The sequence below is a fragment of the Raphanus sativus genome, chromosome 2 (assembly GCF_000801105.2).
Source record: "Raphanus sativus cultivar WK10039 chromosome 2, ASM80110v3, whole genome shotgun sequence".
NCBI lineage: Eukaryota > Viridiplantae > Streptophyta > Magnoliopsida > Brassicales > Brassicaceae > Raphanus > Raphanus sativus.
In genome coordinates, this window is record NC_079512.1 from 27,942,799 (window position 1) to 27,957,893 (window position 15,095).

At 37.1% G+C, this 15,095-nt stretch overlaps 4 protein-coding genes across 6 annotated transcripts; 3 read left to right on the forward strand and 1 right to left on the reverse strand.

Annotated features, from left to right (window-relative positions):
• Positions 1-52: 52 nt before the first annotated feature.
• On the reverse strand, positions 53-2,987 carry LOC108821964 (mannosyltransferase APTG1). The gene is made up of 9 exons (XM_018594971.2): positions 2,674-2,987; positions 2,365-2,485; positions 2,155-2,259; positions 1,537-1,820; positions 1,182-1,463; positions 896-1,091; positions 652-803; positions 400-565; positions 53-313 (listed from the first exon to the last, which is right to left on the reverse strand). The coding sequence occupies exons 1-9, from the start codon at positions 2,976-2,978 to the stop codon at positions 230-232; spliced, it is 1,695 nt and encodes a 564-aa protein (XP_018450473.2). The 5' UTR covers positions 2,979-2,987; the 3' UTR covers positions 53-229.
• Positions 2,988-5,629: 2,642 nt separating this feature from the next.
• LOC108842414 (potassium transporter 8) lies at positions 5,630-9,718 on the forward strand. Its single transcript, XM_018615318.2, has 8 exons — positions 5,630-5,987; positions 6,065-6,557; positions 6,649-6,702; positions 7,080-7,340; positions 7,436-7,488; positions 7,572-7,695; positions 7,777-8,031; positions 8,496-9,718. Exons 1-8 carry the CDS (start codon positions 5,949-5,951, stop codon positions 9,557-9,559), a joined length of 2,343 nt encoding a protein of 780 aa, XP_018470820.1. The 5' UTR covers positions 5,630-5,948; the 3' UTR covers positions 9,560-9,718.
• Positions 9,719-9,828: 110 nt separating this feature from the next.
• LOC108842416 (uncharacterized) lies at positions 9,829-12,376 on the forward strand. Of its 3 annotated transcripts, none has more exons than XM_018615319.2 (7): positions 9,829-10,053; positions 10,134-10,235; positions 10,346-10,525; positions 10,994-11,164; positions 11,241-11,444; positions 11,530-11,621; positions 11,698-12,376. In XM_018615319.2, exons 1-7 carry the CDS (start codon positions 9,960-9,962, stop codon positions 12,271-12,273), a joined length of 1,419 nt encoding a protein of 472 aa, XP_018470821.1. In that variant the 5' UTR covers positions 9,829-9,959; the 3' UTR covers positions 12,274-12,376. The 3 variants fall into 3 exon arrangements, with proteins under 3 accessions (XP_018470821.1, XP_018470822.1, XP_056858883.1); XM_018615320.2 differs by having other exon boundaries at positions 9,892-10,049; XM_057002903.1 differs by having other exon boundaries at positions 10,039-10,053; positions 10,330-10,525.
• Positions 12,377-13,172: 796 nt separating this feature from the next.
• LOC108842417 (uncharacterized) lies at positions 13,173-14,326 on the forward strand. The gene has a single exon (XM_018615321.2). It carries the CDS (start codon positions 13,614-13,616, stop codon positions 14,136-14,138), a length of 525 nt encoding a protein of 174 aa, XP_018470823.1. The 5' UTR covers positions 13,173-13,613; the 3' UTR covers positions 14,139-14,326.
• Positions 14,327-15,095: the final 769 nt, after the last annotated feature.

The following is a 15,095-nucleotide window of genomic DNA, read 5'->3' on the forward strand; positions in this document are numbered from 1 at the left end:
TGTTAAAGTAGTCAGTTCAGGTGTAGTTGCTCATTAGTTTACCAAGGGCCGATAAAACAAAACAAACTTATAAATAGCCCGCTTAAAAATGACATACTACTGGTATGTCCGACGCCTTACAATAAGGAACGAGAAAATTGTAGAATCGTGTCGTTCATACAAAACATCAAGGCGTTTTCTAAGGGCTGCAAAGCTAAACCCAAACCAAAAACGACACGAAGCAAGAAAATCAGTCTTCTATATTAGCATAGACGACCACTGAGGACTGAAGATCTCTATCAACCTTGAAATGCGCGTGGAAGAATCTTTTCACCTGTTTCATCGTTAACCAAAGAAATCATATTTTAATTTAAAAAAAAAAGCAAATGACGTTAGAGTTGGAAAATCAAATGTTCTTGCCTCTCTGAAGGAATGTTGGATTATGAAATCTCTGAGTTTTATTTCTTCTGATGCAAACATCACAATGTGGCTAGGCCGCTCTGACCAGTTTCCAGCTAACTCTGATACGAAACCTAAAGGATCCATCATGAATCGGTCTGACTCGTCAACTTGTCCCTTCTCTTCACTGTTTGACAAGAAAACCAAAAGACGAAATACCCTTTTTAAGAATCAAAATCGTCAAAGAAAAGCAACAATTGTGATTTTTGTTACCTTGGCGTGCAGTCCAGAAATTGCATTGGAATGTTACTATGGAGAGTAGAATAGTAGGGAGTAGAATGGCATGGCATGAGAAAGAGAATGCTCTTTACTCTCCCTTTATATGCTTCTTCCGATAGATAGTTCATCGCATCCTCGGTCCCTCTCTGTTGGAAACAACAACAACAACATTCCTTTTTACCACGAGTCGAGATATATATATAGAGAGAGAGAGCACTCAAAGTAATTGATTCTTTACCTGATGGAATAAACTCATGTATAATGCCATTGGGATATTGGTCAGAAGTAAAAATAAGACTGAAAGTGTTAGTTTAGGAGACCACTTCTTTCGAGGGACTTGCTTCTTTTTAGTTATTGATGATGGTGATGCCTCCATTTGAGCAAGTGCATAGCCAGAGAATATCAAAGCAATGGGTAGCACAGGCAGCACAAACCTATCATTCATAGTCTAAGTAGTTCCTTGTGATGTCTTTTTTTTTTTTAACGAAATTGCAAAAAAAAAATGCATTCTACGTCCATATTACCTGAATTCCTTGTGTCCGAGTAGGCTGTAAATCGTTAAAACCCATAAAATGAGAGCTGAAAGCTTGTGATTCTTAGACTTGATCATTCCAGCAACGGAGAGTGGTGTGAAAGTGAAAAGCATGACAAGAAATCCCTGGGAGAAGTACCAGTGCCATGGGTGAGTTCCGTAATAGTCTCCACCAGATGAAAGGAAATTGAACTTGAGAAAGTTAAGAGGCACAATGACCCATGACCCGTACATCAGACGGTCCAACAAACAGGTTAAGCCGAGGACCAAAGACCTAACACAAGAAGCAAGTAAGCACTATGAAATCATGGAAACTTAAAGAGTACAGCTGCAGAGATAAAACTCACCCAATCGGGATCACCTCTAGGACAACGAATTTGACCTTATTAGGCGTCAAAAACAGCTCAAGCGTCCCAACGTATAACCATATGATAGCACTTGTTGGTCTTACGGCACATGCTAAAGCCGCTATGACCAAACCCAACTTTCGGTTCACGGGATGGTCCTTTGAAGAATCTCTAATACAAGGCCAGTAGTAGAGCCCCATGATGGTAAGAACAGTCTCCAAACAGTTCGAAAACGTACGGTTCATACAGAAGAACATGAACCAGTTTGCCAATTGACAAAAGAACTACCATAGCGTTAAGGAAAAAAACCGGAAATAAAAATGCAAATACAGATAACAAACGAAAACAAATTCAACGATAAGAAGGAATCGGTTATTCATGGCAACCACTAACATATTTATCTCAATAGGACAGATGTTCCGGGGATCTCTAACTCACTTCCGGTTAAATCGACCTAGCATTGCATTGGAACTATCAAATCTAGTGGTGGGTTGGCTTCACTTTTTGTACACGATATTGTAATGTTCATTGGCCACAAATTAATTGCCATACAGTTCAGAGCAGCTTGACTTTTCAATGCAAGCATTTAACTTAGCATGCTACATAGAAAGAGGATACAGACCAACTTGCAACATTGTCCCCATAGAGAGCATGGGAGAGTTTGTAGAAATAGAGATCACCAAGAGCTGAAAATACGGATTGCAGAAGACGTGGGGCTTTGCTCTGCATCAGAGAGTTTGTAAACAAATAATAAAGCCCATCATTCTATCTACCTTTTATTTGAATTATTAATGAGAGGTAGCTAGCTAAATAAAGAAGTATACTGACCATAAGGTAGGGAGTAGTATCAAGAGCCGTGAGATGAAGAAGTTTATACAAGAAAGCGAACAACATGGGATGCAAATAGCTTCGTATTCCTCTCTTCCACTCCCATGTCATATAACCATACCTGTCATCATCATGATGATTTAAAATCAACAACAACAATCTCTTTAAAAACAACGCTCACTTGACTCTTACGAACTCATCACATTTCTACAATGTGAAAATGATAACAAATGATTCAATCAAAGTTGAACACTCAACACCATAGTAGAATCCACAGCTTAAACAGCCAGCTTAACATTCAAACATTACCCGAAGACGGTACGGTGGGCTACTTCGAGGGATTGCCAATGCTCGTCTGGATTGAAGTAAGTTTGGATCAACAACGCGTTCACCACACGAAACGCCAGGCAGAACATGAATATCCGCCTCGTGGATCGCGTTACTCGGATTGATTTGGAAGAAACAGTAGACGAATCCCGACCATCGCCGCCGTTAGCTGACGCCGCACCGTCGCCATCGCCGTCGGCGTTCCTCCGTTTCCTTATTTCCATCGTGGGTAGGACGCAGGCCGGACTGAAGTTGAAGGGCTTATAGTAGGCTGAGTAAAGGCCCATTATTAAACAAGCTCTTTCGATTATTTGGGCCCACCTAGTTTAGTAATATGTCCAACTTATTTATGAATGGGGTATTTATTATGTGCTTTCAAAACAGCACACGGTTTTCACCCTAAAACTGTAAGCGCCACAACGTTTATAGTCATTAGTAGCTGAACTTATCGGGCCAGTGGTCGTAGTTGTTGAACCTATTGGTCCAACTATTAGGTCACCGATCAAATTTATTTATTTTAAAATTATATAGGAGGGTGATTATTACAGTGTCTCTTTTCTTTTTCTTTTTTACAAAAGTTTTGCTATTATTAATCTGTTCTTTTTCAGTTTTTGACAGTAATAATTATTTTATTATATTTTTCGTTTTGAAGAGCAATTATTAAATTTCTTAACCACCGAAAATAAATGGTATATATAAAATAGATATGAAAGCAGTTAAAGCACGCGTACCAAACACTCTAAAATATGGTAGTGGGGAGATAGTGTGCATGCTTGGTGACACCATAAGATAACAAAAAGGGATAGAAAACCCTAGAAACTATTATGCGAATATAAAAGGGAATAACGTAGGAAGATATGAAATATTGAAAGTATATATACGTCACGTAAAATATGATGTTTATCCACACAAAAGAGACAACAACTTCGTTTAAGTAAGGGACAACAATTGACAACAGCTTCCATCATTTCATACTTTTGTTCCACTTTAAAAAATCGTTGGCCGTGTTAGACAGTGTGGTAAGTAATGGGGGGAAAATATTTTAAATTTCCGCCACATAACGAGTTATAGAGAGAGAGACTGCTGAGCAATACGTCTTTGGATGTTGATAAACGTAATTATGAAACAATAATATTCTTCCAAGCTTCATCCAACTAGGAACTCATGGATATACAAATACGATGTTGGTTAAACATTACTATTATCGAATAATTAATTGCTTATTAATATTCGATGATGGCTGCTATTAAGTATGACCACGTGTGGCAGATTTGAAATGTTTAAAGATGGTAAAATATATAATCCGAATGGATCCAATCCTTTTTCTATCCTACTTTTGCAACTATGCTTATTATACAATAACCATGATTAGTTAACAGTTATATTTTATGTAAATTCCCTTTATTCTTCATGTGGAGTAGACCATACGAAAACATACTTTCTTTCTAAAGAATAATTAGGGGAAAACAAGATTAGCAACTTGTAAAATAGTAGGCATTTTCCATCCAGACAATGCAAATACAAGTTTTATGACATAGTTACATATTCCTCTTTTCAATAAAGTCGCTGGTGTTTATGAAACAGATTAAATAAAACTGAAATTAAACATTTATTAAGATTAAGATAGCAGAAGTTCCCACTTCCCATTCTAGGAGGCAACAGCTTTCCTTTTTGTTTGATTTATATAAATGCTTATGAAAGACAAGAAGAAATATCGCGATCATGAACATATTAATCATTTGGGACCCTAATTGAAAAAGAGTGATATATATCTTGTTTTATTGTACAAAAGTATGTTGTATTTTTGTGAAGTCTAGGACACTCGTTTATCAATTATATTATGCAAAGAAAGAAGATAAGTTGCTTTCAAAGTGGTAAGAGTTAGGTCTTGATAAGAAAGGCTCGAAGGTGGTGCCACACTAGAATCCCTGCATCTACATACACACGTGTCCAAATATTTTTTAAATCAAAATAAAATCAAAATTCTGATTTGAACATTTGTATATAGTTTTGGGATATGTGTGAATAATTTATGGAGTTGTGAGTTGGAGAGGATGAACAAACAGGTCACATAAAAATATACCCTAAGGTAAATAATAAAAGAATAGAATAGAATCTCTTGGTACTATCAAACTAAACAATTTTAAAAGACAAAAAGTGATAAAGACACCAATCTATTCATTCCCCACCCATCTTCCATTAATATTTCTTTATCTCTCATGCACTATTTTCCAATCTCTGACCTTTTTTCTGGGTCACTTGCAAATTTGTGGTACATTTATCCACAGTTTCCATTCAAACTACAGAAAATATATTCTGCAGAACATTTCAGTTTGTATTCTAAAAAATACAGGAGTATTAAAGAGAGTAAGTAACTGTGATACATCGTTTCATTTGAAAATTGAAATATCACAAACAAATTTAATTCTGGATTGGTCAACTTTCCATAACCAGCTAAACTAATACTCCCTCTGTTTTTTAAAGATCTATATTCTACGAAAAAAAATTGTTTTAAAAAGATATATTTTTTACTTTTTCAGCTTATTATTTAATGAAAATATGTTAACTTCAAAAAAATTAATTGTGTTTATTGGATTTTTATTGGTTAAAGATTATGGAAAATTGTTATTCACAAAAATCAATACATTTTTAATATGATTTCTTAATATATGTGAAAATTATAGAATATATATCTTTAAAAAACAGAGGGAGTAGCACATAATGTTCGAAATTTTTCTTTGTGCATAGAGTTTTCTTTTATTCTAAAAGTCTATCTTTAAAAAACGGAGTAGCATTTTTACGTGGAACTGTTTTACGTTAAAGTTGACACAAACATCTATATACACCTCTATATATGAATAGTTATAAAAAATACTATTTTATAATGATATATATATAAAAAGCCATTTACTACCCTATAAGATTTGCACATTCTTCCATAACAAGACGGCCCCACCTTTTTTTTGTTCTTGAGGAGTATGATATTTTGTAGTTGTATTTGTGGCAGTTAACATAATGAGATCTTTCATATGTTTTGGAGTTATATCTCTTCTCTCTCCCTCCTTCCCTCTTGTGGTTCTTGATTTTGGCCAAATCTTTCTCATTTCAATGCATTAAAAATCACATAGCCAAAGAATCAAAAAGAAACTTGTGTAACGTCAATCTAGTTATATCCCCTAATCTTTTCTTGTCTTCCACGAACCAAATCCCATCTTTAAATCATATCAGCTAAGAACAAAAAGAAAAAAAAACACATCATGGATCTCGAGCGTCTGAGCCCAAGGAACCAAGTTAAGGTGAATCTCTGAACTTCAATTTCGATACCATAACCAAACCTCTGTTGCTAACTCTGTTTTTTTATCTTTGTCTGCAGAAAGAATCTTGGTGGACGGTTCTGACATTAGCTTACCAGAGCTTAGGTGTGGTCTACGGAGATTTAGCAACTTCACCATTGTACGTCTACAAGAGCACTTTCGCCGAAGACATCCAGCACTCTGAGACAAACGAAGAGATCTTTGGTGTTCTGTCTCTCATCTTCTGGACATTAACTCTAATCCCGCTAGTCAAGTACGTCTTTATTGTTCTTCGTGCCGATGATAATGGCGAAGGTGGGACTTTTGCTCTCTACTCTCTACTCTGTCGCCATGCTAGAATCAGCTCTTTGCCTAATTTCCAGCTCGCCGATGAGGACCTTTCTGAGTATAAGAAAAATTCCGGGGACAATCCGAGGAACTTAAAAGCCAAAGGGTGGAGTTTAAAAAACACACTTGAGAAGCATAAGTTTCTGCAGAACATGTTGCTTGTTCTTGCTTTGATTGGGACTTGTATGGTCATTGGTGATGGTGTTCTCACACCTGCAATCTCTGGTAATAAAAGTGTTTAATTCTTCTCGAATTTTTTGTGGATTTTTTCAAGATCTTAGATCCTGATATTTTTTTTTTAATTATATCTTTGCAGTTTTCTCAGCAGTCTCTGGATTAGAGTTATCCATGTCCAAGGAACAACATCAATGTAAGCTCCATAGTTTCTTTTTTTTAGATAGGTAGGAGTGCTAAAGACGGTAAAATTCAAGTTAGGTTGTAAGCTTATTAATTATGTTTAGAATAAGTTAAATTCTTTTGGGTGTGGAAGGTGAGGCTGATGCAGATGCATTCTTCTTATAATCATAAATTAATGAATGTGGTTTAGGAGTTAAAGTTTACTTATAAAATCAAAAATGATAAAGCTAGGGGAATATAAAAGTCATAAAGCTTATTCTGAAAAGTGATAATCAAGTGGTCAAATAAAGAAAAGTTAGGTGGTTTGGATAAGACTGAATAAGTTCTTCTAGAATTGAAGTTACCTTCTTTGTCTTAATTGGTAAATAGTTGATTCATTTTACTATGCAGATGTGGAGGTGCCTGTAGTCTGTGCCATACTGATACTCTTGTTCTCGCTACAACACTATGGAACACATCGTTTAGGCTTTTTGTTTGCTCCCATTGTCCTTGCATGGCTTCTCTGCATAAGCACCATTGGTGTATACAACATCTTCCATTGGAATCCTCATGTTTACAAAGCATTGTCTCCTTATTACATCTACAAGTTCCTCAAGAAAACTGGTAAACGCGGCTGGATGTCTCTCGGTGGCATCCTTCTATGCATAACTGGTAATTAAAAAAAAAAACAGAGATGTAACTGTTTCTTTTTCTTCTTTTCACGAGTTTCAAACACTTTTAACTTATATTCGTTGCGGCTCATCCAGGCTCGGAAGCTATGTTTGCTGATCTAGGACACTTCACTCAGTTGTCAATACAGGTAAAACTTTTTGATTTTATTTGTAAAGTGTGTTCTCTTACTATCTTTTTACTGAAACTTGCATTTGTTCTTTTTGGCCGCAGATTGCGTTCACATTCGCTGTTTACCCTTCCTTAATCCTTGCATACATGGGTCAAGCTGCTTATCTGTCTAGGCATCATGTTCTCGAGAGCGATTACCGGATTGGATTTTATGTTTCAGTACCAGGTAAATAAATGCACTTCACCATCTTGTTAACATGCGCAATGCTGGCATAGTTATTTCACTAGTTTCGTTTGTTGTGTACAGAGAAAATAAGATGGCCGGTTTTGGCTATTGCTATTCTGGCTGCTGTTGTTGGAAGCCAGGCGATAATCACGGGAACATTCTCCATCATCAAGCAATGCACTTCTCTAGGTTGCTTCCCTAAAGTCAAAGTCGTGCACACATCTTCTAAAATGCACGGCCAGATTTATATCCCGGAGATCAACTGGACTCTCATGCTGCTATGCTTGGCAGTGACTGTAGGTTTCCGGGACACCAAACACATAAGCAATGCCTCAGGTACAGTGTCCATAAACCATAACCAAACTAAACGGGAAAATGGCATATTTCAACTTCGACTTTTCACGTCATGCTTTTTCCCTTTTGTAAACAATAGATCCATGCATATTTCATTATGAACTATAAATAAATTCAAATAAACTATCTGAATTTTACAATACTATATTGACCGTAACAAAAGTTAGTCAACCGTTAATTCTACTGACTAGCTAGACATCCAAGTCCAACTAACTCTTGTTGTTAGTCGGATTCAAGTCTGCCGATTTAACGGTTGATTAATTCTTGTTACTGTCAATGTAGTTTTTGTCACAGATTTGTAAAATTCATATTGCTAATTTACTTTTATTTGTAGTTCATGATGAAATATGTACAATCTATTATTTATAAATGAAAAGTAGAAGTCGAAATACCCCAACTATTTAGCAGATTCTGAATCTTTTCTTCTCTCTCTAACATGTATGCAGGTTTGGCGGTTATTACCGTTATGCTAGTAACGACTTGTCTAATGTCACTTGTAATAGTCTTATGCTGGCGCAAAAGCTCACTCTACGCGCTAGCCTTCATCTTCTTCTTCGGAACAATAGAATCTCTCTACTTCTCAGCTTCGCTCATCAAGTTCCTCGAAGGCGCGTGGGTTCCTCTCGCCTTATCCTTCATCTTCCTCCTCATCATGTACGTCTGGCACTACGGAACCGTCATGCGTTACGAGTTCGACGTCCAGAACAAAGTCTCCATCAACTGGCTCCTCACGCTCTTCGGCTCCTCTAACCTAGGGATCGTCCGTGTCCGCGGTATCGGCGTGATCAACACGGAACTAGTCTCGGGCATCCCAGCGATCTTCTCTCATTTCATCACTAACCTCCCTGCGTTCCACCAGGTTGTTGTCTTCCTCTGCGTGAAGTCTGTCCCCGTCCCGCATGTTAAACCGGAAGAACGGTTTCTCGTTGGAAGGGTCGGACCGAAGGAGTACCGGTTATACCGGTGTATAGCCCGGTATGGATACCGCGACGTGCATAAAGATGACGTTGAGTTTGAGCAAGACCTTATCTGCAGTATAGCAGAGTTTATACGTTCGGACAAAGCGTTTGATGAGTCCATAGACCAAGAAAACGAATCTGGAACCAATGAGAGGCTCACGGTCGTGGCTGCTTCCTCATCAAATCTCGAAGGTGTACAAATCTATGAAGACGACGCAGAACAATCGGAGGTGATTGTGGTGGCGGCAGCAGAGGCGCAGGTTCCTTCTCCACGAGTGAGGAAAAGGGTACGGTTTGTGTTGCCGGAAAGCGCGAGGATAGATAGGTCAGCGGAGGAGGAGTTGACGGAGCTGACGGAGGCGCGTGAGGCGGGGATGGCGTTTATAATGGGGCACTCGTATGTGAGAGCGAAGTCAGGTTCGAGTGTGATGAAGAAGATGGCTATTAACTTTGGGTATGATTTTCTGAGGAGAAACTCGAGAGGTCCTTGTTATGGTCTGTCTACTCCTCATGCTTCTACTTTAGAAGTTGGTATGGTTTATATAGTGTGAGTGAGTGAATACACGTTTTCTTTTTGTTGAATTGTAAATTAAGTTAAAGATAAATTTGTCAGGTTTTTGTTTTTGTTGTTGTGGTGAGTTGTAACTTTTGTGTAGAGAGATGTTAGAGTTGCTTGTGGCATAAGTAAGATGTGCTTTTTCATTTTTGTATTAATTTGTCCCTACTGATAAAGATCCAAAAAAGAAGATTGAACAATAAGTAGACAAGACTCAAGAGCATATGATTCTTGTCTCTTTATGTTTCTTTAACTGCAAATATTTTCTTTTGTCGGCTTAGCTGATCATATATACGTAAGTGCATAGGGACACAAATACATATGCAAGTGCATAGTTGTGTACATCTCTAACTTGTAAAGCAACGCTTGCTCTGTTTCCCTTACAAAACAAAAATATGAGGAAAAATGGAAACTGGGTGGTTCTGCCTCTAATTTTCTCGTGTCTCTTTTGTGGGGTGTCTTCAGTTTCAGCTAAGCCGCCTCCTGTTAGTGAGTTCTTGATTGTCTTTTCAAGAAACGTCCTGTGAAAAATACTAAAGATGTTCTTTTATTATTTGTAACGTGAACAGAGATTGTAAGTGGACTTGTGACAAATGTAGCATCAATGCTGTGGAAATTATTGTGGTCTCTTCATCAAACATCTACAACCACAACAACAACTACGAAATCTGGTAAGACAAACCCACAACCAGAAAATGTTATATACTTTTGTTAATCTTGCTGTCAAGGTTTCAATCCTTTTAGAATTAAAATACAAAAAAAAAGTTTGAAAATGTGACAGGTGTTTCCAGCCGTTCAATGGTGAAATATGAAAGTGGATATAATATAGAGACAGTGTTCGATGGAAGTAAGCTTGGGATGGAGCCTTATGCGATTGAAGTTTCCCCTAATGGAGAAGAGCTTGTTGTCTTGGATTCCGAGAATAGTAATATCCACAAAATTTCCATGCCTCTTTCCAGATGTAAGTTCATCTTCTTCTTGATCAACATTTGATGAAAAAAAAACTCTAAAGATAAAGTTCCCTGGACACATACACAAATGTATATTAACAATTTATATAACCCACCAGAATCATATATGCTTTGCTTCAAGATTGGGTTTCATGTTCTTTTGCTTTTTACTAGTTCAGTTAAAAAAGTTTTTTTATTTGGCAACAAAATCCTTTTTGAATTAAAAACATTTTTCACTTTAGTCCACAACACGACACATTTAGCTTTTATCCATGTTCTGTTTCTCTGTTTTTCAGGTTTATTCTTTCTGCTGTTTCTTGTTCTTCAAGTTAACTAACTTTCCTCACTTTTAAGCACCAGACTTTTGCTTTAAGATAGATTCTAAGATTCAAACAGATTAGATTTAGATTCTTGGTTTTGGTTTCTCATGTTCTTACTGTTTTCAAACTGTTCTCACAACGGATTTGTTAATTTTGAAGATGATAAACCAAAGCTTGTCTCTGGTTCACACGAAGGCTACACAGGACACGTGGACGGCAAGCTCAAAGAAGCTAAAATGAATCGTCCTAGAGGATTAGCTATAGACGACAGTGGAAACATCTACGTCGCCGATACTAACAATATGGCCATACGCAAGATCAGCGACGACGGTAACTACTAATACAAATAAACGTTTAGGATTATGAAACGCAATAACAAACGCTTTTTAAATCGTCTTTATTTCAGGAGTCTCAACTATCGCCGTTGGAGGAAGACGTACCGGTGGATCTAAAGAGGAGATGATGAGACTCTCTAATGACTTTGATCTGATCTATGTCTCTTCAACCTGCTCTCTCTTAGTCATTGATCGTGGAAACCAAATGATTAGAGAGATTCAGCTTCACGATCACGACTGTTCTCATCACGAACCAGAAACAGATCTTCATCTTGGTAACTTTTCAAACAAGCTAGGTTTGTTTTTGTTTTGTGCTTTGCTTGAGACGATGCATGCTCTTTGGGGTTTGTGTAAATGCAGGAACCGCTTTGCTCGTTGCTGCTGCGTTTTTTGGATATATGTTTGCGTTATTAGTACGTAGAGTACGATCATTGTTCTCTTCGTTTCGTCATGTAAGTTGAACCGCTTGGTTTGATCCGGTTAAATCAGAACCAATTAGCATCCTTGATCCCTTTTAATTGATTTTAGGATAATAAGAGACATGTAGCTAAACCGAACATGACAATGTCTCCATATCAACGTTATCCAAGACCGGTTCGACAGCCATTAATCCCACCTCAACATGAACCGGAAAACGAAGAAGGATTTCTCGGTTCGCTTGGAAAGCTTGTGGTGAAAACCGGTTCTTCCGTTTCTGATATGATATCCGGTTCAAGGAATGTTACTCATCAGCAGCAATCAAACCAGTGGCCGGTACAGGAGAGCTTTGCTATACCGGAAGAAGATGGACCGCCGGGTTTAGAACCGAGATCATGTATAAATCAGGATAAACCCTACCTTAGAGCACAAGGAACAAACCAAAACCGGTCTTGTTACCAAGATTATGACCAATACCAAAAGCAGCAGAAACGAAATGTGAACGACACAGCGCCGTTAGAAGAGAACCGAGAGAAGAACGAGTTTGTGTTTGGGGCAGTTCAGGAGCAGGACGGTCGACGAGAAGCCATGGTGATCAAGGCCGTTGATTTCAACGAAGCCATGAATGATCAGCGAAATCTACGGCCTAGAATCAATTACATGGGATATTCTTCTCATGTTTACTGATTACAAACTAAAAAATTTCATAATTTACCTAGAATGTGTGTAATATATATCGCTTGGTGTGTCTAAACTTAATTTACCTAGAATTTTCATAATTTTCATAATTTTCATAATGTGTCTTGAGTCTACACTTACTTTTCTTTAGTTTGGTTACTTTGCTATATTAGTCATGTAAACTATTACTCCGGGGCGGAGCTAGAAATTACTTTTATCCGGGGTAAAATTATAAAATTTTATTAAATATCTTTATAAAATTAAATTTTAACAGGGGTATCAAGAAAAAACCTTCGCAAATTTACACAAACTTAAAAAGTATATGGTGGGCAAATGACCCACCAAAGTTAATGTACATCCACCACTGCCATTACTGGTTATTGGTGCTTTTAAATATACAGTATACGATGTTTTGGAAAAAAAAGTTCTATTGTTTAATAGTAATATACTCCCTCTGTTTTTTAAAGATACATATTCTACACTTTTCACATATATTAAGAAATCACATTAAAAATGCATTGATTTTTGTGAATAACAATTTTCCATAATCTTTAACCAATAAAAATCCAATAAACACAATTAATTTTCTTGAAGTTAACAGATTTTCATTAAATAATACATTGAAAAAGTAAAAAATGTATCTTTTTAAAACAAATTTTTTTCCTAGAACATGAATCTTTAAAAAACAGAGGGAATACTCCGTAAATTGTATTTTTTTTACAGAAACTAGTTGAGTTTATTAAATTCTATTGATCTAACTTTATTACAAATTGATAACTATAGAAAATTATACATCAGTAATACATATTTGATATTTTTATTTTATATATGTGAAATTAATGTGAAAACAAAAGTCGGTGGTATAAGTTTATTAAAATATGATATTTGGCCGGCTAGTATTTCGGGAAGATTCTTCCCCATGAGAGCTTATTGAACGGAGGAACACTAGATCTTGTCTGTCGTCACGTCAGTAACATAGTATCAGATCGATGAAGTAACTACCGGCCACAACTGTTTACAGCACCATAATCCGATGAGATCAACATGCACTTAAATTAATATATCGGTTCAATTTTCGGTTTATGGTAGAAAATTCGAAAAGCGGTTAAATAACGAATATATTAAAAACCACCTTGGCAATTAACGCGATTCCAGCTCTTGTGTTTTACCTACCATTTATTATTACCGCCCCTCTCGCCTTAAGAAATGGATGTCGTAGGAACATAACTTTGCAAAAGGGGAGGGGGGAACATTAGGGTTAGGGCTGCAGAGAGAGAAGCAGAGGAAGGAGAGGATTCGAAAGAGAATCGAACCCCAACTCTGTATATTTCCTCTGTTCCTCTCCCCCGATGGGGCTTCAATCTTTTCCCATCTCTGAAATGGACACAACCGACGACATGCACGAAGCGATGTTCGCGAAACGAGGTTGCTGTTTCTTCCTCCCATCATGTCTCGGATCACCTCAGCCGTCTAGTCACGGAGGATCCGTATGGTGGCAGCGAATCAGAACCGTGGATAAACTCGAGCCCGACGACCGTTGGTGGATCTCCGGGTGGAACAAGATGAGGGAATGGTCCGAAATCTTGGCCGGTCCGAAGTGGAAAACGTTCATCCGACGCGTCGGCCGGAGTCAATGCTGCGGCGGTGGCTCCGGAGACGGCGGTGGTAATAGGCCGGATCAGGTTGGTTTCCGGTACGATTCTTGGAGCTACTCGTTGAATTTTGATGATGGTGAGCAGACGGGTCGTTTCGACGACGAGTTTCCTTACCGTGATTACTCGATGAGGTTCACGTCGCCGTCTCTGCCGGTCTCCACCAAATGCTCCATTGATTTCGACAACGAGAACTACGCGCCGCCGCAGCTGATTAAGTGAAAGCCACGCGCTTCTCTGTTTTTGTTTTGTTTTCGTGGTACGGATGGATTCTAACGTGCGATGCACCGATGAAAGACGTGACATTTTAGAAGAAATATTCGATGAAGAATTAATTTTTACATATTTTGATTTTTTGTAATATTTTTTTCTTTTCACTTCGAATAAAATTTGCATTTGATCGATAGTTTTCTTCCGAAGTTGAGGTGATTTTCATGAAGAAAAATTTATGTACGAGGTAAGAAATCTTTTTGATTGATTAAGTCTATAATGCAATGCAATTAGTGAATCAAATTGAGCTCAATTTGCATTCATCCTAGTTTCTTTGGATTTGAAAGGTTAGTTCTCTTATAAGTTATAACTTTCAGAAAACTGCTTGAGAAGCCATAAACTTTCAAAACCAAAAAAACAAAGCAAATCACAACTTTCACTTAAATCACTGTAAGTAAAATTCAATTTATAAAAAAATGTATATTTCAAAGCATTTTATATTGACAAATTATTTTTGTTACACGAAAATTCAACCATTAAATTAACTTTGTGTATTTAAACATCTACATAATATAAAGACTAATATAATTTTTTTTTGAATTATTTGGCCTTTTTATCAGTTTTACTTTTAAAATAAAAAAACTGAAAAAACTCTGGTCGAAAAAATCTAATTATAATATTGTTTATTCCATTTTATAAAATGGGAAAATGAATCAGAAGAGTGGACAGCCTTTCCAAGTTACTTAAAGGATATTAGATCCTTGAGAAAGAGTTTTACTGGTTAAGAGCTCGTTCATATACCTCGGACACAAAATAAAAGGGTGGATAGCTTAGCACGAAGTGCAAGGAAGCAAACGTCTTTTGTCGTCCATATGAATGCGGTGTTCCCAGTTTGGTTTAAAGAGTCTATATGAGTCTGTTGTTGCTGACAAAAAAAAAAACATTTTTTCATTTTCTTTTTGAAATATT